Raw genomic sequence first — 26,513 nt, forward strand, 5'->3', positions numbered from 1 at the left:
TCTCTGGTTAAATTAGGAGGAGGATGCCCGCGCTCCTCCACCCCACCCTTTTTTCTTCTTGTATGCTTTTCTCCCAGGCACCTCCTCATGGAGCACAGTGTATATATTTCCTGACAAGAGCACCCCAAATTCAGGAAAAGCAAGGTTGGATCCTCAGTGCTGGCTGCCCTGAGAATCACCTGGAGAAATTTCCAACAGTTTCACTGTGTTTGAGAGCAGTCCAAGGTGATTTTAATAAATACCCAGGGTTGCGAACCACTGATATAGGTAGAAGGTCATAGAATAGTGTCCATATTTAACAATAGAAAGCATGACCTTTATTATCTGTTTTTTCAATAATACTTGGAGGTGGTTCAGTGCTGCTCACAGACAGAAATGTTTCGTCTGCCTCAGCTTCTGGTTGAAAGAAAAGAAATATCATAATATTCATGCTTCCAGCAATGTGGTGACATGAACTGGTTCAAATAAAGTTAATTTCCCAGCCCCGAGGCCTAAACTTTGTTTTCAGCAATTTTGACAGAACTCTTGAAAATTGAGTGCATATTTTCCTTTCTTTGCCAATTCACATGCCAAACATAATTTTACCCTTTCCAGTGATTAAAGAAATAATGAGTACACACCTGACAGGTAATCCAGCCACACCTGCAGGGGCTGGTGGGGTTGATAGGGTTCTCTGTCCCCACACGAAATGTCCCAGACAGCTAAGCTCTGGGAGTTGCTGTATTTCCTTGCTGTGGTTTTTCTCACTCCTTCCTCCCCATCAGCTGTCATTTCTGGCTGCTGTCAGTATTCCTCCATCTGTAACAGCTGCCTTTCCCCGTCCTGATGTTCCCTTTCTGAGCTTGTTCTGATCTGCTCTGGGCCGGGAAACTGATGACCCAAGTTTATCAGACATCATGTCCAAAATCAGAGCACATAGATTCTGGGTGGAGATGTGCTGGGTTCTCCTTTGAGTTACATGTCCTAAATTTGTGTCGCCTGCTTTGGCTATTCAGAGGCCTTTTATTTTTGGTCTGACTTTTCATCTATATTCTGCCAAGTGGAGGGTACCATATGACACCGTGACTTTTACTGAGGATTTTGTTCTCAATGAGCTCCAGTCCAGTGGAACCTTTTTTTCCTTTACTTCTTTTTTGTCCCCTCTTCTTGTACTAATCTGTTGAGGCTGTCACATCTGATCAATGCGCAATCACATAAACAGATGTCATTTAATTGAGCGAAAGATTCTCTCACAGCTTGCATCATTCTAGAGCAACCACATGGGTGTGTGCTCACATTTATCAAGAACCGTCATGGGCCATGAGCCCTGCCCAGCACTATTCATACATTATTGGTCATCTTTCAAGGGAGGTATTATTACTTTCACTATAGGTGAGAAGACAAAAGCTCAGAGAAGTCCAAGGTCATGGAAACAGCCCTGAACTCTCCCCGCTCCAACATGGTTGTGCTCTCCATGGTGCTGCCCTGCTTGTTGGTGTCATTCCCCACTTCATTCATTCACTTAGTCATTCGATCATCCACTTGGGCATTCATCCTACATGACTGAAGCTTCTTGCACATGCTTACGCTGCTCTCGTCTTCTTCCAGGAATATGAATTCATCGTGCTACCCAATGCCTACATGATCCACATGCCTCATGCCCCCAGCTTCGACATCACCAAGTTCCGGTCCAACAAGCAATACCGCATCTGTCTCAAAACCCTGAAGGAAGAGTTTCAGCAGGACATGTCCCGCCGCTACGGCTTTGCCGCCCTCAAATATCTCACGGCCGAGAACAACAGCTAGCACCAGGAAGCCCGCCACCAGGGAGAGACATTCTACAGGGGGAGAGCCACTTGCTGTTTGGGGCCCAGCCTTCAAACTCAAAATTGAGCACTGCTTGTTTGGTTTGTTTTTATCTGTTTCTTTGGCCCAACGAAGCTGCCCTCACTACAGAGATCTGGGACAAGGATCCAGCCAGCCCTTCTCTGCTCCATGACCTGGCATTCCCAGAAGGTGGAAAAATCCTTCCTCTACACAGTCTCTTCAAGAATGGGACGTTCTTGGAGGGGTGAGAGGGAGCAACGGGGTTGGCCCAGCACAGAGCCACATAACTAAGCAAGGCTTCAGGATGTTCTTGTTGCTTTTTAAGAAAGGGAAGTCAGGGTACTGGGGGCTAGCCATCCCAGGGAGTAAAAGCAAAAATCCCTCTTCAGTCAGAAGCAACTGTCTGCTTTGCCCTGCAATCTAGCTGGGTATCCATGGGGAGGGCAAACCAATGATCAGAACCAACCATTTGGAAAAACCCAATGGGGACGTTGTACCTGGCGCAACCTAGAGGTGGAATTGGTTGGTTCTTTATCCTCAAGATCATTCTTGTTTTGTTTTGATTTATTTTTGTGTTGGGGGATTTAATTTGTGTTTGTTTTTGGTCTGGGAATCCAAACTAGAAAATCTGATCTTTTAGGGGAAATCAGCTCCACAACCAACATCCCTTTATGAGCAGTGGTCCAGCAGGAAGGACCAGAGTCTTCAGCCAATATCTCAACATGGGCAGCTTCCTTCAGGATTATCGCTGAGGCCCCCATGACCTTGGGTTCCCTACTCTCCAGAATCTAGGGGCTACGATGGGGGCTGCAGAAATACAAAGATCGACTGCTTTACAACCAGTTACATTTTCTATTGGCAGTGACTGATTCATGGAGCAAGGGCTTTGAAGGGACTCTTTCTGTGCAGACGAAAGGTACGAACCTCTCAGGCCTTTAGAAGAACTTTAATGTTTCTTGCGAGCCCAGTTCTGAAGATTCACATGTCCGTTCGGGGACTTTCCAGAAGAACGTGTTGGGTTCCTCTGTGTTCACGCCCATTTCACTGCAGCTGGGACGAGGTCAGGGCCTCACGCGCCCTTTGGAATGTGTCCAAGGGTAGGCGAGCACCTTCACCGTTTCACAGATTGAGGAGACACTGGACTTTTTACCCATTTTCTTGAATCTTCAATATTAATGTCGTGTTTACATTGATGAGAACAAGAGTCAGTGCCCTAGTCTCTGCCGGGCTGTTTGTTCGGAGCTGCAATGTGACCAGCGAACGTTGCATTCAGTAAAGAAAGTACAGACTGTTTCTTCCCACTCCCCCTCCCACTCTTGTAAGAAGCTACCGAGACACACTTCAGTGTAGAAAGCGAAATCGATAAACGACAACTTTACACTTTCTGTTCCCTTGTTTTCTTTTTCTCATCATTTGAACTTTGATCTTCTTTTCCTCCTTGCCTGAGGTTAGATCTCCCTTTATTCTCTAACCCTCGAAGCGTTTTCACATTTTCCATTTAGCTTCTGTCTCAACGTCGAAGCCAGATGTTTTATATACCAGATGTGAGCCAGCAAGGTGAACCAGGGCAATCCACAGTAATGTGAACACCCCCACCCTTTGTCCTGGTGGTCATCTGAAACCCTGCAACAATCTGGTTTATGAGACCCCCTCAATATGGTATGTCTCAAGCGGATATTTCACTCACATTTATGGAAACATTTAGGAAAACTATTAGGACTAATCCTCACACAGATGTAGGTAAGATTATGTGTGTGTGTGTGTGCATATAAATGTATACACATATACATACATATATTACATATATAGCATATATGCAGCATTTATATTACAAAAGTAATACATACAGTGAACATACGTACAGTAAAAAAGCTAAACATTACAAAAGCATTCAAAGCACATGTTAAAGTCTGTGTTCTCCATTGGTGTGTGGGAGTCAGCTCCTCCTAGCTCATGAGAACTTATTGTATCCATCCCTTCCAACGCCTGTATTCACTGACGTCACAGTTACAGCTGGGAATAGCCATGATGGGAGTATCTACACCATGGAATTTGGAAAACCCCACAAATCAGGGTACACCACCCCAAGAGCTGGTTGTTAAACATTTACCAGCACACCACCGAGTCTTCCCCTCCCTTATGTACAACACACACACACTCAGTATTTCCCTTCCTTCTCTGGAGAAGACCGCTGCTAATAGTTGCACTGATACAGTTTTTGAATTAATCATTACCAGCTACTTGATCCAAGTGAAAATATGCTAGTAACACTGGTTCCTCAATGTTAAGAATCAATTTTTAATTCCCTCAAGCCTTTTTTTTTTTTTAGTTTTTTGTGGCACCTAAATCATGCCCAGTCACCTTGCTTTCACTTGCGTTTCTATGGGTATAGTAGTGACCATATAATTTATCATCCAGCCTGGGTTACCGCTGAGAAGGATAGAAGGTGCTAATGACTTTCAGACAATAGGTATAAATTGGAGGACGATATAGTTGCATGTACACTGAATTTATTAAAGCCAGAAACTGACACTCCACATCTACGGGAGAAAATCCTATTTCCCCAGACAGGTGCCTGACACTCTGAAGACAATCTCACTTAAGGCCAGAGCTCAAATTTTGGCTGATGCCCAAGTTCAACACAGAGGCTGCCGATCCGATGGAGGCTGAGGTCTGCAGAGCCCCAGCATGAATTCCCAGAACTTATGTTGGGAGCCGCAGCTCACTGCCAGTCCCAGCTCGCATGTAGTGGGCTGCAACCATTTGGGCAGAGGCCATGGCCATAATGTTGACTCCTTCGTGTCACTTACCTAGGGTAAAACAAGTGTATAAATGGGTCACATTGATGTTTTCATCCTTAAGTAAGTCAATACCATCTTGACTTTCAGGTGAGAGGAAGGACAGAGTTCTCTAAATTATCCCCCATAATATTCAGTCTCCAGGAGAGTTAAAATTTATTTCATAACCACTATGTGAAAGGACCTTTTGCATGCATTCTTCACTCATTGAATCCTTGCAGCAAAACTGCAAAGTGGATATTACTGTTTATAGATGAGGAAACTGAATGAGCTCTGGTAAGTTCCCCAAATTCACATAGTCGCTATATGGCAGAACCAGAATTTAAACCCAGGCCTACTTGTTTGAGTCCAAAGCCACATAACCTGCAACACTGCTGCCTTCTGAATAAGAAAGAAACAGATATGAAGTATTGGCAGACCTGTGGATTTGAACCTCTGTAGGAAGATTATTAGGTTTCTAGTCTTCCTCCTTCGACATCCACCCAATAACACACGCAATCTAGACAGCAACATCTCCTAGATGCTCTGAATCTTGCGATGCTCATGGACTTTCTGAAAACTCACTTGAAATAGACCTGGGCAACCTGTAATCATATTCAGACGGCTGAGATCGACTCTAGGGGGCAGTAATTGAACCCCTGACTGCTTCTCCTGGGTTATTGCCTAGATTACAAGGCACAGGTAGAAACGCTAAATTTTAAACTTCCCCTTGGACGGCACCTCAGCCTGCTGCTTCCAAGTGACCTCTCCGAATGCCGTGGGCTGATTTACAGAACACATATTTGCTGAATTGACTAATAGCTTCTTTGTACCCCTTCATGAAAGGACAGACCCTACTTTAATTCTGTTCCTTTCAAAGACTCTACTGTCTTTGAGTTAAGGCTTCATTTGTGGTCACCAAGGATCCCTGTGTTAGTGGAAGAAATGTGATTAAAATCCCCTCTCAGACACAGCTCCTTCCCACTCTTGGTGAAGATTATAGAGCTACCATGCACCGAGCCAAGACTCGCATGGGAGTTGGCACTGAAGGATCCTCAAAGCAACATTATAATATAAGGAAGGTATTTCTGTTTCTGTTATTTAGCTCATGGAACTAGCCCTGAAAGAGATTGTGAAACTGCCCAAAATCACACAGGTTTTTAATGGCTGGAATTTGAACCAAAATCTGGTTGGTTTCAAAAACCCATGTCCTTCCACTATATGTGGCCATCTCCTCATATGATACTGAAATCAGCTTGGCTTCTGGGCTATTAATACCATCATATCTTCTTGTAGTTCATCGTGATATTTTTTTTTCTCTTGCTTTTTAATCGGAAGGGCTTCTTTTCCAGTTTAATGCCATTAAAGTTTATGAAATGTCAGTTGTCTCCCAAATGCATTCTAAGGAGTTTCAGACCCATAGACTGTAGTGTCAGGGATACCACAGTCTTTGTTCTCATCCATTTAACAAAAATGTTCTTACTGAGTGCCGTCTAATTCCAAGGAACGATTGGTGATATCTGAAGGGAGATAATGGGGCCCCACGAAAATGTAGGGTTTCTGATTGTGAATATTTGATGGATTTGGTCATTGGTTTGTCCCAACACACTCAGATAGTCTTAAGAGACAGTATCTTCTGTAATGAAAGGATGTTGATCAGTTCTGGGAAAGTGTTTCCCAAGGTGTGCTACCAAGTTCATCTGATAATGAGGCCAGAACGATGCCATGAAATGATTGGCAGAGCTTGCTCAGAGCAAAACTCTTCAACAGACTCCTGGGTAAGTTGTGCTGCTGTGGTTCCAGAGGAAGAACGTAAGCCTGTGATGGCATAATCTCATTGCACTTTTTATCATTTCTTTCTGCATTCCACCAGTAATTAATTGAGCGTCTACTCTGAGATGGGCACTGTGAATACAACAATGAACCGTGCACAGTCTACTTTCATGTACTGTAGAATTATCTAGTTAGCTGAAAACTAAACAGATAATGCTAAGATAGGTTTCACCTTATTACACTCATGTAAACTATTTTAGCTTATTTTTTTAAATTTTTTAAATTTTTTTTAAGGTATACTTTTTTTGGGGTGAGGAAGATTGGCCCTGAGCTAACATCTGTTGCCAATCTTCCTCTTTTTTTTCTCCCAAAAGACCCAGTACATAGTTGTATATCCTAGTTGTAAGTTCTTCTGTGTGGGACGCCACCACAGCATGGCTTGATGAGCAGCATGTAGGTCCATGTTCAGGAAATGAACCAGTGAACCCCAGGCCACTGAAGCTGAGCACATGAACTTAACCGCTACTCCACTGGGTCAGCCCCTATTTTTATTTTTCAATGTATAGTTTCAAACAGAAGAGTTGCAAGAATGATAGAAATAACTTTTTTACACCCTTCCTTGGATTCACCAGTTGTTAACGTTTGGCCACATATGTTTTATATTTCTCTGTCTATAATATTTTTTGAAACATTTGAAAGTGAATTGTGGATGTCACATTCCTTTAAATCTGAATACTTTAGTATGTATTTTTATAAAAACAAGGACATTCTCTTATATAACCACAATGCAATGATCAAATTCAAGAAATTTAACAGTAATAGAATACTATCATCTAATACGCAATCTATATTCAAAGTTTGCCAGTTGTTCTAATAATGTCTTTATACAAATGACTTTTTATTTTTTAAGGTTTATACAAGCTTATTTTTTAAATTTTTTAATATCTTTTTTAAGGTATACTTTTTTGGGGTAAGGAAAATTGGCCCTGAGCTAATATCTGTTGCCAATCTTCCTCTTTTTTTTCTCCCCAAAGCCCCAGTGCATAGTTGTGTGTCCTAGTTCCAAGTCCTTCTAGTTCTTCTGTGTGGGACGCCACCACAGCAAGGCTTGATGAGCGGTGTGTGGGTCCACACTCAGGATACGAACTGGAGAACCCCAGGCCACACCCCCTCATCCACCCCCAACCCTGCCTGCTATTCCAGGATCCAATCCAAGACCTATTGCATTTAGTTGCCTATAATCTCTAATCAGGGACAATTCCTTGGTCCTTCTTTGTTCTTTATGACAATGACATTTTTATAGAGTACAGACAGCTGTTTTGCTAGTTTAATGTTTTAAATGAGAAATAGGTACAGAGCAATCCATAAAATCGGTATATATGTATATGTGCCTTTTTTATTTTTTGAGGAATATTAGCCCTGAGCTAACATCTGTTGTCAATCATCCTCTTTTTTTGCTGAGGAAGACTGGCCCTGAGCTAACATCAGTGCCCATCTTCCTCTACTTTATATGTGGGACGCCTGCCACAGCATGGCTTGCCAAGCAGTGCCATGTCCGCACTCGGAATCTGAACTGGTGAACCCCTGGCCGCCAATGCGGAACGTGTGAACTTAACTGCTGTGCCACTGGGCCAGCCCCTATATGTGACTTTTTGAGTTCAATAATATTACATAGCATTTAATGTGATAGAATTTTATGGCAGGTGGTGTTAAAGATGCCAGGACTTGGCAGGTTCACCATCGAGGTGTATGCATATGCATCACTGAGACAGTCCCATAGGCGTGACCTGTGGCAGTACCTACCATCACAGGACACTTCACTAACCCCACATAGTTGCCTTGTCACCAGACAATGACAGTGATCATCTTCTACCTGCTTAAAAGTTTTGTAGCAACTTTTTAAGACTTTTTTTTGTAAAAGATTGGCACCTGAGCTAATAACTGTTGCCAATCTTCTTCTTTTTTTTTTTTTTTTTTCTGTTTTATCTCCCCAAATCCCTCCCAGCACATAGTTGTGTATTTTTAGTTGTGGGTCCTTCTAGTTGTGGGATGTGGGACGCCGCCTCAACCTGGCCTGATGAGCTCTGCCATGTCCGCACCCAGGATCCAAACCAGCGAAACCTGGGCCTCTGAAGTGGAGCACACAAACTTAACCACTCGGCCACGGGGCCGGCCCTTGTAGCAACTTTTAAGACATGTTCATTCCTTGAAATGCTTTGTGGATTTAGGATGGTTGTATATTATGCATGGATACAAATGTGAACCTTTTTAGTTTTTTCAGTTCCCCAGATCCACCAGGAAAAAGATAAATTAAAACAACAATACGGGGATTCTTACCTTCCCCCAACTTCCTTATGTATGGACCCACACTAGCTAGTTCATGAATAATTCCACCCTCCCCGAAGACTATTTATCCTTAGATAGAACTGAGCAGTTGGTTTTCTTCCCCATGAATGTTAAGATCAACATCCAATCTTCAGACCTTTAGAAGCTCAGAAACATCTTCTCACTAGGTGAGAGAAAACCACCCCACCCCAGTGATACCAACACCCCCGATCAGAAGGGCGAAGAGCCCTCTTGTTGTACAGTGGCTTGGCCGTCTGGCCTCAAAACCTCCCCTCAGAAGTCTCTCCCAAAAGCCTCTGTTTTCTTGGTGGTCCATGGTCATTGTGTCATACCAGGCTGGTCCCTCTCAGATTCCAAAACCCCAGGAATACCTACATCAGAGAGGCACTCTGCAGTCTAGTGCACTTGTATATATTCCTAAACAAAAGGCAATTCTGAGCTTGGGCATTTCTTCAACTCTGAGTTATTTAGAACATAAAACCTAAAACCTATAAACATAAAAATCCATGTCTAATCCAGCAGAAAAGACTGATGAAAGACCTCTATTTAATCATGTCTGACAACAGATCTGCTTCGAACATTCTAATATTGTTCAGAGATACCTGTCACCAATCACAGCTGCCAGGTAAGGAGCACTTATGTGCTGGCATGCTAAACGTGTTGCTTCTGTTGCCTATAGGAATCCCATGAGAAGAGGGATTATTATTCTCATAGGGGAGGAAACCAAGTCTCAGTGAAATTAAGTAATTGGTGGAGCCGCATCTCAAATGCTATTTTTTTCTGACTCCAAGGACAGTTCGCTACCGTTTGGGTGGATGGAAGTGAAGTGAGTGTGGAGTACGGCGACAATGAGCTTGAGGCGAATCAGCTGGCAGGAGTCTGTCTGCTAGTCTCATGTGACATTCCCAAGCCTGTCTTCGACCAAGCCAGAGCACACCGTCTCCCTCCTTAGAGTCTAAGTCCTTGCGTGCTGCTGCTTGGTATCCATGAACCATTGTGAATAACGCAGGCAATGATGGGTCTAGAAATGAGAAGAACGAGAATGGAACATTTGGTGAACAATATGCAATATTTAATCAGCACTAGCAAGTATGACGTAAGTGTCATCTCCATTTTAAGGATAAGGAAACAGAAGCTCAGAGAGGTTAAATAAGAGCCCTGAAAATCGAACCAAGATCTGTGTGGCTCCAAAGCTCATGATGCTCCAATTGTCCGCACTGTTTCCCAGAGACTCAGATAAGCACAAGATTATAGAATCTTTGCTTTTGAAAGGAACTTAATAGTAAGACTAAACCTTGTCATGGGGGATATTTCTTTTTTCTTTTTCTTTGGCCTGCACCAGCACTTCTCAAACTTGGACGTGTACGTGAATGACTTGTGAGGATCTCATTAAATTCTGATTCAGTACGTGCAGCCTGAGAGTGCATTTCTAACAAGCCCCCATGTGGTGCAGAGGCTGCTGGCTCATGGATCACACATAATATGGACTCTTCATACCCTTAATAATCAATCAGGTTATTTCCAAATATTCAAGAGGCCCTGAGAGCGTGTTTAGCAGTTATCATTAAATACTGCAGAAAACCCACCATTTAAGCAACTGATTGGTTCACTGTTTAAAAAAAACAGTTACTAGGATTTAGCAACTGTGCCAGGCGGTAATAATTCAAAGATGAGTCAGACGTAGCTCTTGCCCTCATGGACCCCCAGTGCAGTGGGGAAGACAGACAGATGCGTGGATAGTAACCTACAGGGAGATAACGGGAGAGGGAGCCCGGGGTGTGATGGGAGCTTGGCAGAGGGTGCTCACTCCAGAATGAGGTCACAGAAGGCTTCCAAGACAGAGGACACCCGTTAAAAGAAAAATTATTGATTGACACTTGTTAAAATGGTACAGAAGACTTGACTCAGGACTGTGGCGGTAGGTGTCAAGACTGCTGAGGTGTCAAGAGCGATTGAGCTCAACTCTGAGTACCAGGGAGATTTAGACACAACGAGCAGAGTGGGGGATGGGTAGTTGGAAATCCACTAGGAGGAGACGTCAACAGAAGGGGAATTCTTGCTGAAGGCAAGTCAAGGACTGACTTATACATCAAAAGAGAGGGAGTGAAGAATTTGATCCAACATCAAGGTGATCAGCTATCATAGGTCAGGGGGAGGGTTCTTACGAAACTGACTTAGCAGGATTCTTTGGTAAGACTGGGCTGGGCTCCCAAAGACAGGATGAGGACCAAGTCGAAAAGAGGGCTCAGAGGAGCCTGTATAACGTTTGGTCAAGGAGAGGGTCTTTGTCACACCTGAAGGAGGACTTCATTGTCCTAAAGAACGAGGAGGCAAACCTGATTTAAGTATCCCACCTCGCATGGAGAGGCCTGAAACTGCCCCATTTTTCTTGACCCTGATTCAGCCCTGACTTCCCCATGAATGGGTTAGGAGGTGACTTTATCCTGTGGACTCCAGGAGCCTGTACCTTCAGAATTAAATGTAGTTTGTGAATTTAGAACTATCCCTCCGACCTCAAACAAAACACTCCATCTCTCTGGAGCTCAGTTTCTAAGTCTATAATACGAGGCGGTTGATCTTCTGTGTCTCTAAACACAGATTCTGTTTTGTTTTTGATTTACCGATGATTTTAGGAAACCCTTGGGTAGTACTTGCTAGGCATCGGTCATAGTTCTAAGTGTTTTCCATTTAATAAGTTCAATAGTGTCAACACAAATAATCCATCATCAATCTATAAATCAAAATTGGGGTGAGTTCATTATATGAGCCAGTCTGAGGACGATAGCCCAGGGGAAGCGACCTCCACCAGGGTAGGAGGCACTCCAGAGAATTGAGGTGAACAGCATGGTTATGCGCCATTTTGGAACAAGGAACAGACATCAAATAGGAAAGGAGCACCTTTTTTTCTCTTTTACCTCAGTCGCAAGATGTTTGGCTAGCACAGCAGGTCGGTGGTCACAAGACGGACACAGCAGGTCATTTGACCCTAGATTTTGGGAAGAAATGCTTATTTTAAATAAATGCTGATGTCGGGTGTGGGGGGAGGAGGCATTTTCCCCTATCTTTAAAGGCCACGTTCTTTGCTTTGGGACACTGTAAATGTTTGCAGCAGATGTACAACGCATGCTCAACAGGCCACGTCAGGCCATTCTGGAAAAACAAGGTCAGGCCGAATTGGTTTTAAACCAAATGGCTTCCTCATATACCTCAATATATATTAACTTTTCTTATTGCTTTTCATTTATTCCATCAATAGTAAATTAGTTTAAGTAGGAACCTAAGGCAGGTACTATTACTACCTATCCTACAAAGGGGCAAATTGAGGCACAGAGAGGTTAAGTAATTTGTCCAAAGTCACACAGTAAGTAGCAGAGCTGGGATTTGGACCCAAGCAGGTTGACCCCAGAGTTCCCATTCTTAACCACTGTGCTCTGCTGCCTGCCTGACGGGCTGAAATAACAGATCCCTCACCGTGTGTTTAATCTCTTTGGGGGGTGTATCTATTTTCTGTGCCTGTGCAACAAAGTTCCACAAACTAGGTGGCTTCAAACAACACACATGTATTACCTCATTGTTTCCATGGGTCAGGAGGCCAGGTAGGAGTTGGCTGGGTCCTCTGATCAGGGTCTCACCAGGCCACAGTCAAGGTGTCAGCCATGCTGTGGGGGCTCATCTGGAACTCAGGGTCCTCTCCCAGGTTCCCTGTTTGTTGGGAGGATTCAGTTCCTTGTGGTCATGAGACTGAGAACCCCACTTTCTGGCTGGCTGTTGGCCCGTGGCCATTCTCAGCAACTAGAGCACACCCAGCCTTTTCTGCCAGGGGGTCCTCTCCGCAGCATGGCAGTTCACGACTTCAAACCTAGCAGGAGAAGCTCTCCCTCCAGCCTGCTTAGACAGTGTCTATTAGAAGGCAACATGATCGTGGGGTGATATCCCATCGTATTCCCACGTCCTGCCCACACTCAAGGGGAGGGGTCTATACAAGGCATGCGCGGTGGGCAGGAAACTTCAGGGCCTCCTTAGAATTCCGCCTACCATAGCAAGGGGCTTCTGATAGGAATCTGTGTCAAAGAAAGGATTTCTGCAGAGTGAGTCCTCTGTCCTTGAGAGAAGAAGAAATAATCGGTTATACTGAGAGGCACAGAATGCTGGGGGCACAGATGAGCATCACTTCAGGCTTCCTAAGGAGGTAACGCTTGAGTTTAACCTTGAGAAGTGGGGAGGACCAAAGGCCTGCCTCTGGAGGAACCAGTCCATGGGGATGTGGGATGGCATGAGCATCACCTAGTATGCTCAGGAAGAGCAATGGCCAGGGGCCCCTCAAACCTGTGTCTCCTGGTTGCAGAAGAACCATTGGTGACCCCAGCCATGACTGACTTCAGGCCTTAAACAGAAAAGAACGTGACTCTCCTGGCCGTGTGCCCAGGAAGGGTTTGATGGAAGAAAAGGAGTGGGGAGAATTTCCAGAAGTTGTTTTAGAATGTCCCGGACCAGAGGCAGTGTGGCCTGGTCATCAGAGCTCTGTCCTTCAAGTCAGACCCACCTGAGCCCTCATCTCCACGGGACCACGTAAGCACCAGGTATTGGCGAGGCGAGTTAGCATCTCTGCCCTGGGTTCACTCAACCGTAAAAAACTGTAAAAACCTCCTGCCTGTCTCTTAAGGTTTTCGTGAGCATTAAAGGAGTTAACATGAGTGGATATCCGTGTCAGTTTGAAGCATCAGTGCAAAGCATCATTTGCTGAGAACTCTTCATGAATCTTTTCTTCCAGTTCTGTGTTCAAGCTTCACCGCGTAGGAAAAGGGAGCCAAGAGGTTAGTTATTATGAACATCCCTGAAACAGATATTCCTCTGGGGCATTTGTCTTGAGGAGCTGGGGCAAACGCCACAACTGGCCTCGTTGTTGGTTGCTGCACAGGTTAATTCTTTAGTGAAAGGACGAATCATTTTAGACGTGGGGAAACCGAGGCTAAAAGAGAGTTAATTCCCAAATTCATGGCAAAGCAGTCACAGTCTTCTGATCCCAGGACTCGTTTCCTTCACACCTCAACACACTGACAGGCCATCGGAGGTATACTCACCTCATGGAAATTCTAGAATCAGCTACAGGGTTGAGTGTTTGTTTTGGTTTGGATGGTTTTTTTTCTTCTTCTTTCATTTTGTTTTGTACTCTTGGCTTTGGGTCCTTTTTTCTTTCCCATACTTTTTATAAAAGAAATAATCTTATCACACACTTTCCTTCCAAGAGCCACTTTGGAAACCCAATTTGAATTTGGGGCACAGAAAAGTGGTCCCAATGCCTTGGGTCAGCAGTAGCATGAGATCGTCTAAGGAGAGAGCATGGATAAAGAAGAGACAAGAGTCTGAGTGAGAAACCCAGGGCACTTATGCAAGTCCCAATTCTCATCGTTCTCTGGAAGTGTAAACATTGCAAGACTTCCATCAAGATAGAAGATAAAATCAAAGAAAAACTAGGAGAGTATCAGTTACAACACTGATGTGGAGAAGCCTCTGGTTGGCACAACCAAGTGATTACCGTCGCTCTCCTCTCTCCGGGCTAGCCTGGGCGCCCCTTGAGAGAAAGGGCCACCGCTGTGTCCCATCGCTGGCACATTGTCCAGCACAAAGGGGAGCTCCATACACGCTCGCTGTAAATTACAAGATGTCGCAGAGACGGTACTGCTCTTTCTTTGGGTACTGCCAGGCTTCGGCGGTACTCGCTGTGGTCCCAACATGCACTGGACACTAACATTTCTTTTTGACAACACTGACATTTCTGAAAGGAGAAATCTACAGACATCTTTATTCCCCAGCAGTTCCTTCACCATCTTTTCTCTCATACCCTTGGGTTCACTCTCTTCCTGGGTGGGGCAGGGATGTTCCTTTTTCTTTAATTAAATGCAACAAACATTCAGTGAGAACCTTGTGTGCATGCTGGCTTCAGCCCCACAGGCATTGAAGGAGGACAGAAGACGTTCCCTGTTCAGTGCAGAAGATGAACAGAGAAACCATCAGGGTCATGTATGAGAGCAGAAGTGAACACCAGGAATAGGACTGGCTCCAAGGGAGATGCTTCCTTCCTGTGATTGGCTGAATGGGATCATTTTTATATTGTAACCTGAGGGTGGTCCTGTGGAAGTTGTTTTCCTTTAGAAAGAAGTGATATCCCCAGCACCTAGCACTGTGCCCAGGACCTAGTAGATGCTCAATAAATACTTATTGCCTGGGGAGCAAGATATCAGAGTTGTCAAGAAATCAGACTCAAAAAAGTCCTCATTTTGAATCCTGGATGGGCTTCCTCCCAGCTGGTTGTTGTACCGCTCTGAGCTTCCATTTCCTCATTTGTAAGCCCACCTTCCAGGGCTAAGAATTTTGCATGATATTGGACCTGGGACAGTAAATGCATGTGCACACATACACACACAGAGTTTCTTTCTTTTCCTTTCATCTTCCCTGTGGTTTTCCCTGCCCCTTTCACAGGTGTTTCCTCTACAGATCTTTGAGAGAAGGGAGAAAGAAAGGCCTTGAAGACTTCCTGGTGACTCTGAGAGCCACCAGGGGGTGAGATGGGAGGGAGAAAGGAAGGGTTGGGCAGTGAGAGGCCTGGGATGTAGGGGCAGGATATAAGGATACCAGGATGCAGAGAGGGGAGCACAGTAGACACAGAGGAGGGAAACAGAGGGCGGCCCCCAATGCCTCTGCATTTTGAATTATAGTCCCTCCTGGTGTTACAACACTTTACACTTTACACTTCTCACATGCATCATCCCATCTGCTTCACACAACAGTCCTGAGACCTCGGCAGCGTGTACACCTCCATCCTGATTTTACAAATGAGGAAGTGAAAGCTGAGTGTGGTTAACCAACTTGCCCCAGGTCACGCATAAGAAGCAGAATGAGCCGGAATCTAGGCCTGACTCCCAGTTCTGCACCATTGGGAGCACTCTTTGACAAGCCATCGGCAAGAGAGAGCAGCTAGAGAGAGCGCTGGGTCCAAGCAGTTCATCAGAAGCACATTCTCAGACCCTGTCAGTGTCTGCAAGGGGCTTGCAGAGGGTAAAATAGAAGGCTCTAGTTGGCTGGAGGCTAACAAATAAAGGAAGCAAAGGTTGAAAAGCTTGCAATAAATCATCTTCGGATTTTCTTCAAGATTCCTGGTTGACTGAACAATGAAACTGACAGGCAGAAAGCAGACGGCAGAGGAGGTTCTCAGATTACTGAAGGGAAGAGGGAACTAACTTGTGTTAGGCAGCCACTGTGCACTAGGTCCTTGCTAGATGTATGACCTGCATTATCTAATTTAATCCTCAACCAACCCTGGGAGATAGATGCCGGGATCCTCATGTCTGGGCGTGGGGGACTAAGGGTCAAAGAGGTGATGCAAAAGACCCACAGGCTTGCAACTGGTAAGGATGCAACAGGGCAATCAATTTAGATCTGCCGGGCTCTGAAACCCATGCCTTTCCACTAGTGCATGCCCTGGGGAGGCCAGAGGGATTTCACGTGGGATTTCTCAGAAGGAAATGAAAGAAGAGAGTCTGAGGAAGATGTTTGAAAATGTAGGTTCTATATTATTTAGGTATGATGAGGCCAACAGATCAGGAGATGATTGTCATTGAAAAGATACTTGCTCACAGTTCCCAAGAGGAGGAGGCATGCCACCCCACGCAGCGCCACCTGGAGAAGCACCAGGATCAGTCAGGAGGCAGAGGAAGTGGGAGAAAAATGTGGACAAGAGCCTTTATTGTGGTTTCCAAGGGAAGGAACAGGTGAGGCATTGTAAGCAGGCTTAGGATTAGCTAGTTTGAATCATTTCAGTGGCCTCTGGAGTCAGAGTTGTCTATAATCGTCTGTACTTGGCCATGGGATGACCGGAGCAGGGGAATAGCAGTCCAGACTGTAGGAATTCCATAAAGGAGGTGGTAAGGATATAAGCTTTGGATTGGTTGATTTGCATATGAAAGGCTAGCTCTGGGAGGGCCAAGAAATCCCCAGATGTCAGAAACACATGGTTCTTACAGAAGAGCAACGTTCAACCAGCCAAACAGGTTGCATCACAAACCCTCCAAAGTGGCTACTAATGGTGCTCCTGGGTCTTCTCTATGTTCTGGAACCACAGAGTGGAACTTCATAACAGCAGGAGAGACCTCTCAATAGAATTACCATCATTTATAGAAGGCAGGATGGGCATTATTTTCAGCATCCAGACAGCAAGTAATTGCAGATCAAATGACCCAAGTGGATAAACTAATTAGCATTAAATGAGATTAATCAGAGTAAGCTCTGTTATTCCTGTATCAGGAACGTCAAGACATTGTTTGCCAAAATGAAGAATTGCATGTAAAGCATGTGTGTGTGTGTGTGTGTGTGTGTGTGTGTGTGTACAGTGTACACACAAATCAGGCTTGCAGAAAAACAAAAGGCATTTGAGGTGGCCAGGAAAATATGATGCGGCAATGGACTGAAGAATTGTTCTCCCAAGTTTATTTTTTGCCCTTTGAATGGTTCACGGATAGAAATAGAAATTGAATCTGCCTCCTCTATGACTTATCCTTAACAGTATTTGTCAGTGCCAATAAAGGTAAGGAATGGAAATAGGAATCAGATAAACCTGTCAGCATTTCTTAGACTAAAGATAAAATTTCTTATCATGGCTTATAGGGTGCTGCAGACTCTAAGTTCTACCTCCATTTCTAACCTCATCTCACACTGCACTCTACCCCACTGCCTACAATGGTCTTTGCTCCTTCATTCAGCTCTCTCTCAGTCATTCTTCAGTTCCGAGGTCTAGCAGCTCTCCCTCAAGAAAGAATTCAGTGACCTCCCGGTCCGAGTCAACCCCCCCAAACTATGCTCTCATGACACCAATTACCTCTTCTTCATAACACCTGTCACAGTTGACTTCCACATTTGCTTATGTAACAATTCGTTCAATGGCTACCTCTCTCATAAGGCTGTAAACTCTACAGGTAGGTAAAAACTAAAACTGTTTTTATTCACCAGGGTAGCTCAGGATCCTAATATATAGTAGATCCTAAATAGATATTTGTTAAATAATAATGAATGAACTTGGATTCTCTTCCCAGACCCATGTCTGCACAGCTTTTCCTTCTCAAGCAAGTCATTTTCCCTCCCTGAGCCTTTCTTTCTCCATCTATAAAATGGAAGAGTTGATTGCAATGATTTCTAAAGCCTGTCCTGTTTCTATGCTATTAAGAGCTGTTTAAAGGCTTTCTATGTTCTGTGGGGAGAAGTGTTATCTCCTAGGGAGGTCCCTTTCCTCATCATGGCAGGGAGAAAAGGGCTTATTTAACATAGAGAAGGCTGGGAGGAGAGAGGTACTTGCAGTGTGAAAGAGAGTTCAGGGAAGTCCTCACTGATAAGGTGATATTCAAAAAGAGACTTGAAGGAAGTAAGAAAGTGAGACAGGGATATCTGGGAAAGAGCAGTCCAGGTAGAAAGAAACAGCTGATGAAAAGACCCCGAGGCAGGAGAATCCTCAGCAGGTTGAAGGGTTAGCAAGAAGGCAAGGATGGTTGGAGCAGAGTGGGCTTGGGAATGATGATAAGCAATGAGGACCAAGAAGAAAGGGTGGGAGGGGCAGACCACATCGGGCCTGGTAGGCCATTGTAAGACTATGGCTTTTATAGAGAGTGAGATGAGAAACCACTGGAGGGCTTTGAGCAAAGGACATAAACTTAGGACTTAACTGGTTTCCTGGATGACGGTGAAAAGATTAGCTCTTGTAGACAGCTTATATTTCCTATAGGTGTAAATTCTCTGGAGTTCCATTTCCATAAATCCATGTTATGCCATAAAGATACTGCAATTTCTGAAGAAAACAAAAAAACACAAGTGTATGCTTTTAAAAAATAGATGGCCTTGGAATTCCAACCACCTATTCCTTTACCTTCCTTTCCATTGACCTCTGTGTGTATGGTTTATACAAACATGCACCAACTTTGGAGTAAACCTAAAACTTGAATGTAGTCTCTGACACTTGCCATTTATGAGACTTCAAGCAAGTAATCACTTAAATGCCTGGGATCTTGTGAGCAAAATGAACACAGAAATATACGTCAATATATGCCACACTGGGCTTGTGGGAAGCTTAAATGAAAATGCACATGTAATATCCTTAGCATGGTACTTGGTGCATACTTGGCACTCAAGAGATGCTCATTTCCTTTCCTCCCCTTCCTTTTGCATGGCTGGAACATAATTAATATGGGAATGGGAGGCTGGGATTTGGGGCACATTAAGATCATGACAATATAGTCCGTTCGAACAGAACTTAATTATGTTTTCAAGCACCGTACCAGACACTTTTGTGAGCTATCCAGAAGAGACATAATTATCCCCATTTTATAGATGGCAAGAGTAAAATCCAGCAAGTTAGAGCAGCTTGTACAGAATCACAGAGCGAATCCATGGCAAAGTGGGCGTTGTGAGTTTCACACTCCTTGTGCCCGTTTCTCTGTGTTCCTTCTCGCCACTTCAGTGTATGGCTTCAGTTCAATTGCACAGTCGACCAGTTTCAAAGAACAATGGGCTCTGTGAATGATTTAAATAACGAAGGCAGTCTCTATAGGAGTTATCCACACCATGCCGAAGAATCTCTTCTATTGTCCCCCAGAGGTGTAAAAACCACATTTGAAAGACTCAAGGAGCTCTGCAGCTTTAGGTGGACTAACTCTGCTGGAAGAATTGCAGCTGCTAAGTTCTTGGCTTGCCTCGCTGATGGTCTCCGCTCAGCTGGTAGAGGAAGCAGCAAGAACTGCCATTCCGGACTGGATTCAGATCAATAAGGAACAACTGACTGCTTATCTGGAAATAACGATGAAATGAAAGAAACAGGTCAGCCTGGACCAGCAGAGAGTGAAGCGGGGAAGCCCCACCCCCGCCCCCACCTCCCCAGGCTCTAAACTTTGATAATGCAGATGTCGAACGTGAGAAAAAAATGGACAGGATCCCAGGAACTGACTCTTCAAAAAAGCAAAACACATAAGACAGAAGGACCCTAAAAATGAAATCTGACAATATAATTTAAAATATTCCAAGCCAGAGATGAAAGAAAGAGACACCTTAAGAAATTAATGTGGCTGCACACGTAGGGTCTTTGTCCTAGGTAGGGTCCTTTTGGGTGCAAGGAACAAATCACTTTGAATTAACTTGAAAAACTCAAATAAAGAGGAATACATTAAAAGGATTTTGGAATGAATCACAAAACCCAAGGGCAGCAAGCCTCTTTTGTGATTGTGACTATCAAACAATAAACTCAGATTTGTGAGACGTATTACATCGACTTATGTCTGGTTTTGATTCTCCCATTTTGCCAATATGGAGGGATATAAAATCTTGGTTACTTGGGGGCATCCTTGCCCACCTTTGTCCAGGCGAGCCCCCGAGAACAGAAGAGGCCTCTCCAGTCTTTTGTCAACAGTCCTCAGAGTTTCCACCCATTGTTCCATTTTTCCCATTGTCCTAGTCTGTACTTCGGGTCTGTAAGCTCTGTTATTTTCTTGCAGAATCAGATAGGATTCACTTTGGCTGCATACAAAAATTAAAAGCAAAATAGCACGGGCTCGACGAAGATAGAAGTCTATTTCCCTTCTCATATAAAACAAAAAAATCCAGCCACTTTTTACATGGGTGGCCAGCTAAAATTTGGCATATTTTACTAAAAAGAAGAAAAGAATAGAAATTGGGAAACCCCAGTCTGTCCTCCCTGCCATCCTCTGGCATGGGGACGTCTGATGAAGCTTGGGAGCAGTGTTCCTCGGTCTCAGACTCTTGCGACAGCCCTCCCTCCCCTCCGAGGATCAGCTCTGTCCTCAGATACTGCTTCTGAACGTTGCATAAGCTGCTGCCCTTCCAGGCCATTCTAATCTCTACTCTCTACCTGGTCTGCTTCCTCCAGACACACTCCAAGTCCTTGGCAGCGTTCCTTCTCCTTTCACCCTCTGGAACATGCAGTGCTGCTCTTCAATTAGTTTTGGGCTTTGGGAAAAAAACTAAGATAATAAAAATAACTTGCACGTTTTAGTTCCTTTATGACTGGATGGTAATTGTTCCAAGGACTTTACATTTTTAGTTAATTTAATTATCACAATACTATGAGTTAGGCAGTATTATCCCCATTTAACAGACGAGACAATAGGGTGATGAAGCCACTTGCCCAGGGTCTCACAGACCGGAAGTGACACGAGATTCTCCGAAAGCAGATGACCTGACTCGAGAACTGCCACTACCCACAGCCCCACGGTGCTTCTCTGTGTTGTCGCGGCTTTTGCTTTCTAACCTGTAACGTTTGAGAGTCAAGGGAATATCAATGCTCCAGCCACCTCCTCATAGTGGAAGTAGTGAGGAGCAGAGAACGCAAATTGAAATTTCAAAGACTTATCCTTCCATAACTTATGAGGACCTGGTAAACCATCAGGGGCTCATCTCTTGGGCTTCACATCTCTATACGTCTTTCCATTCTCCTCTCTCACCAATTCATTGTGTGCAGTCCAACTATACTTCATTTCACTACTTCTGAGGTCCTAATCTCTCCATTCAAGTGGCCAACTGGGACTAAAATAGCAATTCAGTCTCAGCTCCAAACTGCGGCGAGAGTCTGACATTCCAGCTGTTCGTCCCTTGTCCAGTTGCCTGTGGTCAAGGACGATAATGACCTCACACAAACCCCAAATCTAGCCGTGGGCTCTCAGAGAAAGGCCATGACCTCAAAATGTGTCTCCTAGGCTTTATTTTAAAATAGAAGCACATGTACAAAATACAGCAGAAGGGAATCGCAGCCAAACAACAACAAATTATTAAACCCAAAAGAATATGGCCAGGAAGAGGAGAGGCTGGCAAAGTCGTAAATAATACTCCTAAGGAAACAAACATGGATATAGACTCACTTCTTTGGGCAGATAGTAAAATGTTAACACATGAAAGAGAGAATAGTAAATGACTCAATTCCTCCTCGGCTTTACTGCCAAGGGGACTAATTCCTAACAATAAATGGTGGGAAAGCTATCTTTAAGAGGATACTTCCCCGAAGATAAAAGATAATAAGAGAGAATTTAATATGCTTTAAATGCATTTAAATTCTCAGAACCAGAATAATTACATCTCAGGGCACAGAATGTATTAATAAAATGTTGATAGAGCTGATGTTTCTGCTCTTTAAGAAATGATGGAGAAGCAGGGCTGGCCCAGTGGTGTAGTGATTAAGTTTGCATGCACTGCTTCCGTAGCCCAGGGTTCACACATTCGGATCCCGTTCACGGACTAGCACCACTCATCAAGCCATGCTGTGGTGGGGTACCACGAAAAATAGAGGAAGATGGGCACAGATGTTAGCTCAGTGACAATCTTCCTCTAGCAAAAAAAGAGGAAGATTAGCAACAGATGTTAGCGCAGGGCCAATCTTCCTCACAAAGAAAAAAAGAAAAAGAAAAAGAAATGACAGAGAAGGAAAGTTAGGCTGGAAGACTAGGGGAGGGTAAACATTGTTCTGTTTTACCAATGAGGTAAAAAGGAGGGATTCTAGAAATATATCCTAATGAGATTTAAATTAGAGCAAGAAAAAACTGAAAGGAATTATCATTTAAAAGAGAGCTTGTAAACATTTATAAAATGAAAAGATAATTAGGAGTTATCAAAGGCTTATTTTATTAATTAATTTATTCATTTGTCAAAATATTTATTGAGTATGCAATACATGGCAGACACAGAGATTATAAAAATATGTAAGATTCGGCTTTACCGTCAATCTAGGAGCATTAACAAATATTCAGAATAAACTAGCCTCACTTTCTTTTTTGATACTTTGACCAGTCTGGTAGAACTGGTCAAATTTAAATTTCAGCAAACCCTTTGAAATGGATTCCAGTAGCTTATGGACAAGATTGAGTAATGTGGCCTGGCTGGTAGTTGTTAAATGTTTTCATAACTGGTTAAATCACCAGAGACAGAGGTGGTTGACTAATTGTCAGTCTTATCATAGTTTGAGCTTCTTTGAGGTCCAAGCATATTGTTTCCCAGCTGGTGGGGGAAGGAGTGAGCTGAAGGACCGTAGGCTCCTGTCACCGAGGTGGGACAGCAGTGGAGGAAAGTAATGTGGCAATAGAGACTGGTGTTGGAATTTGAGCAAAGGTAAGTAATAGCACCCCCTTTTCCAGCACTTTGAGTTAGTTGAGAAATGTGAAAATACTAGGTGAAGGGAGAACCAAAATGCCACATTTATTACCAAGAAAAGTTGATATTGGTAAGTGTGACACATTTGCAGGCCGCCTGAATCCCTGATACTCACACCTAGAATTAGACAGATTCAGCCACCTTGTCACAGGCAGTGTTGGACGTGGGCCAGATTGGCCATGTGAAGCCGCCTCTGCTCCATGTTTGGCGTGGTCCAAGAGGAAACAAGAGAGAAAGGCACTGGGTTACTCATGCCCAGTTTCTTCTTCAAAAACCACAAATCTGATCAAGGAAGATAGTTAAGGCCAAGTGTGGGTTTCACTAGCTGAGCTACCTCCACATGGAAGGACCCATCAGGAGTAAGGAAGAAGTAGACCTTTCTTAACAATGAGCTCCAGAAGGAGCACACGGGCAGTTTATACTCAAGGGAGCAAGTAGTCTATCATACTGCCAAAGATGGAGCGGTTGGCTCTAGGATATTCAGTATGCTCAAGGACCCAGGTAGTGAGCAACAGTAAGCAATCAGATGGAGTCACGGGTCAAAAATCAAAGATGAATTTCTAATCTTGGAAAAAAAGAAATGGCAAAAATGAGCACTGATGTTAACTTAGTCAACAGTCTGTGATTCAGGGTAATTCCTTGTTCCAAGGGTGGGGCTTTCTGAAGAAATAGAAAGTCAGAATTTCTAGCACAGTGTGTCTTAATTTCTCAGCATTTGCAGACCACTTCATGGGGATTTGTGGCACACAAGGCACCAATTTTAGGTTATCTATATCCATCTCGATAATGAATAGCTTGAGACAGATCTGAGTTCCACAATCAATATATTTTTTTTGCTCTTTATTCCTTCTAAATTGGACGATTTTAATTCATTATTGTAAGGATATTTAGATAATTATGGATCTTCAAATAAAACGTTTACTCAGAAAGAATAGATTTATCACTGAGGATTGCTTTCCATGTTCCATTAGACATAAACACATCATATGCAAAGTTTTAACTTTGAACTAGTCTTTCAACTTAAAAGATAAATGCCAATTCATTCTTTGGTTGAATGTGTCTCTTGAAAATATTTCTACAAGGTTTGTCGAAGTATTTGGATGTGATTTTTTTCAAACATCATCAATAATATATCATCAGTTTCTCCCTCAGACAATGGAAGAAAATTATTAGCCATTATGATTGAAGAATTTCTTCACAGTTTGGTCTTAAGAAATTCTAATATCTTGTCCTGAACGTTAGAAATGATAATCCCTTAGCTCTGAAATGACAGATTATTGCAGATAATGACTCCAGTTTTGAAATGCATCAGTCCATTCTACACAATTGAAGTAATCAAGTCACAAAGAAATGTTTTCTTTTTATCCTTAACTTAAAAAAATAAAAACATTTTGTTTTTTATCAACCACGATGTGTCAGTATTGTTGAAAAAAATGGAGTTTTGTATTTGCCGATCATTTTTCCACACATCACACTGAAAATATGCACATATATTGGCTATGATTCAATCACAGTAAACATTTCCAGTTCTTTTCAACCTTGGATCAAGACTGGGAGGCATATTGTTGCCTACTGATTAGTGTCTGTGAATAAAATATTCAAGAAAATCTGTGTCCACTGTTGGTCTGGATGCCAGTGCGTTTGGACAGTCTTCCTCATGGCTCACGAAAGTATTTTGATTTAAATGAAAAAAGTCTTCTGATGGCACAGGCTTCCAATGATAAAAAGTTGATGACTTCTCTGTCATATATGCACTACACATATTCAAGGAGTTGATTCACACTCTGCATATCTGTGGTTTGATCTACATGTAAAGCAAAATTTATGCTGGAAATTCACACCTAGTAATTTCTCTTCACAATTTTTACCATTGATAGTATGTAACATCCAAAAGTGTCCTTTGATTAAAGAATTCTGCAAAATTTTCATTAACTTTCTGACTAGTTCAACAGGACTTTCAGCAATGGTGTGATTGGTACATATTTTGAATAATGCCTCTGGAGTTTTGAATTCTTTTCTACCTTCACTTATAAAATATAAACTTTACACAACCAGAAGGACCTACAACTAGAATATATAACTATGCACCAGGGGGGCTTTGGGGAGAGGAAGAAGAAGGAAAAAAAAGAGGAAGAAGATTGGCAACAGACGGTAGCTCAGGTGCCAATCTTTAAAATATATATATATATATTTTAATAAAGATAAAATTTTATATAAACATAAAATTCACTTATATCATACTAGCAAGCATTATTTGGTGCAAGGACTGGGGGAAAAAACTTGACTGGATTACCAAAGAGGTCACTATTTTATTTGAAAATGGTTCATTTTCTGTGGCTATCTGCCAGATTTGCAAGGATTCAAAACTGACAGTTTCTTGGCAGGAGAAAAGCAAATAGATTGCAAGTTCAATAAAATACATTTTCAGATACTTATTATTATAGTTTATATTTATATTTTTTGGCTGAAGGTTTACTCTTCACTCTATGTTGTATAGAGACCTTTCCATAATTTATATTTATAATATTATTTTGTGTTTCTCTTCACTCTATATTATATGGCGGTCTTTCCACAGTTTACATTTATAATATCATTACTATTCTCATTACTTTTATGTTTCAAAGAAGTACTTTGAGTCAATGGTACATTTTTTAAAGGCCATTTTGGAACATAATGTACCATGGTAGCCTAACACTGAAAAATGAAAATTTAATAAATGTAAACAATCACCCCAAGGATGTAAATGATATAAAATGTTATATTATGGCCATGTGGTATGCATAAAACTTTTTAAGAATGTAGCGATTTTAAGCAACAATGAGATTTCTATACAAAGCGTAATTAATTATAATTAATTTGAAGAGTGTGAACAAAATCATTTCCTGGCTTTGATCTCTGACACTGTGGGCAGGGGTGTACCCTCAGCACAGGGATGGGGATGACAGGATGGGAGAATAGGGAAGTCAGCACATGGAATGGGATGTGCTGTGACAGGAACAGGCATCCTGTCCTCTTAAGGATGCCCTCAGAATCGGGGCGGAAGGAAGGACCCAAAAGTCATGACTAGACCACCAAGTCCTGGAGTCTGAGAGAACGATTTAATAATAAGCCCCACTTATGAAAAGGGATGGAAGAAGGCTATTGAATCTTGCTTCACCCTGTATCTTCTCAGGAGCTCAAGACAGGTGAAAACTGGCAGTGGCTCTAGTTTCCTGAACGTGGACTCAGCAGAAGCAAAGGAAAGAAAGTCAGGCCATTATCCTATTAGCAGAATCTCAGATGCACTCAAGAAGGGAAACTGATCCAGTGTACTGGGAAAGAGCTCATGTGAAGGACAAAAGCAGGACTCAGTATTATCCTGAGAGACTCGAATGAAGTGTCCGAATCAACCAAGGAAAATTGTGTAGGGTCACATGAAAATGTGTGTATTTAGTCTCTAAAAATGAACTGCATAAGTGTGGATGGGAAGGAGACCTAAACTGACGGAATTCTTGAAAGAACAAAAGGGAAGATATTTGTAGGACCACAAATTCAGTGGCACCAATTCAACATCTAAAATATTAATGAAATGGCAGGCTACACTAATCATCGTGTTCAGACATAAATATGTAACGAAGAAGT

At 43.0% G+C, this 26,513-nt stretch overlaps 1 protein-coding gene across 10 annotated transcripts in view; it reads left to right on the plus strand.

The window, feature by feature from the left end:
• Positions 1-3,191, plus strand: part of LARGE1 (LARGE xylosyl- and glucuronyltransferase 1) — a 534,909-nt gene extending 531,718 nt beyond the window's left edge. For 9 of the 10 annotated variants that reach the window (XM_046646633.1, XM_046646628.1, XM_046646630.1 and 6 more), the window contains one exon: positions 1,588-3,191. In XM_046646633.1, the coding sequence (XP_046502589.1) occupies positions 1,588-1,785 (198 nt within the window). In that variant the 3' untranslated portion in view covers positions 1,786-3,191. The remainder of the gene's footprint in view (positions 1-1,587) is intronic. The other variant, XM_046646634.1, reaches the window with a different exon arrangement.
• Positions 3,192-26,513: the final 23,322 nt, after the last annotated feature.

Source organism: Equus quagga, chromosome 19 (genome assembly GCF_021613505.1).
Source record: "Equus quagga isolate Etosha38 chromosome 19, UCLA_HA_Equagga_1.0, whole genome shotgun sequence".
Taxonomy (NCBI): Eukaryota; Metazoa; Chordata; class Mammalia; order Perissodactyla; family Equidae; genus Equus; species Equus quagga.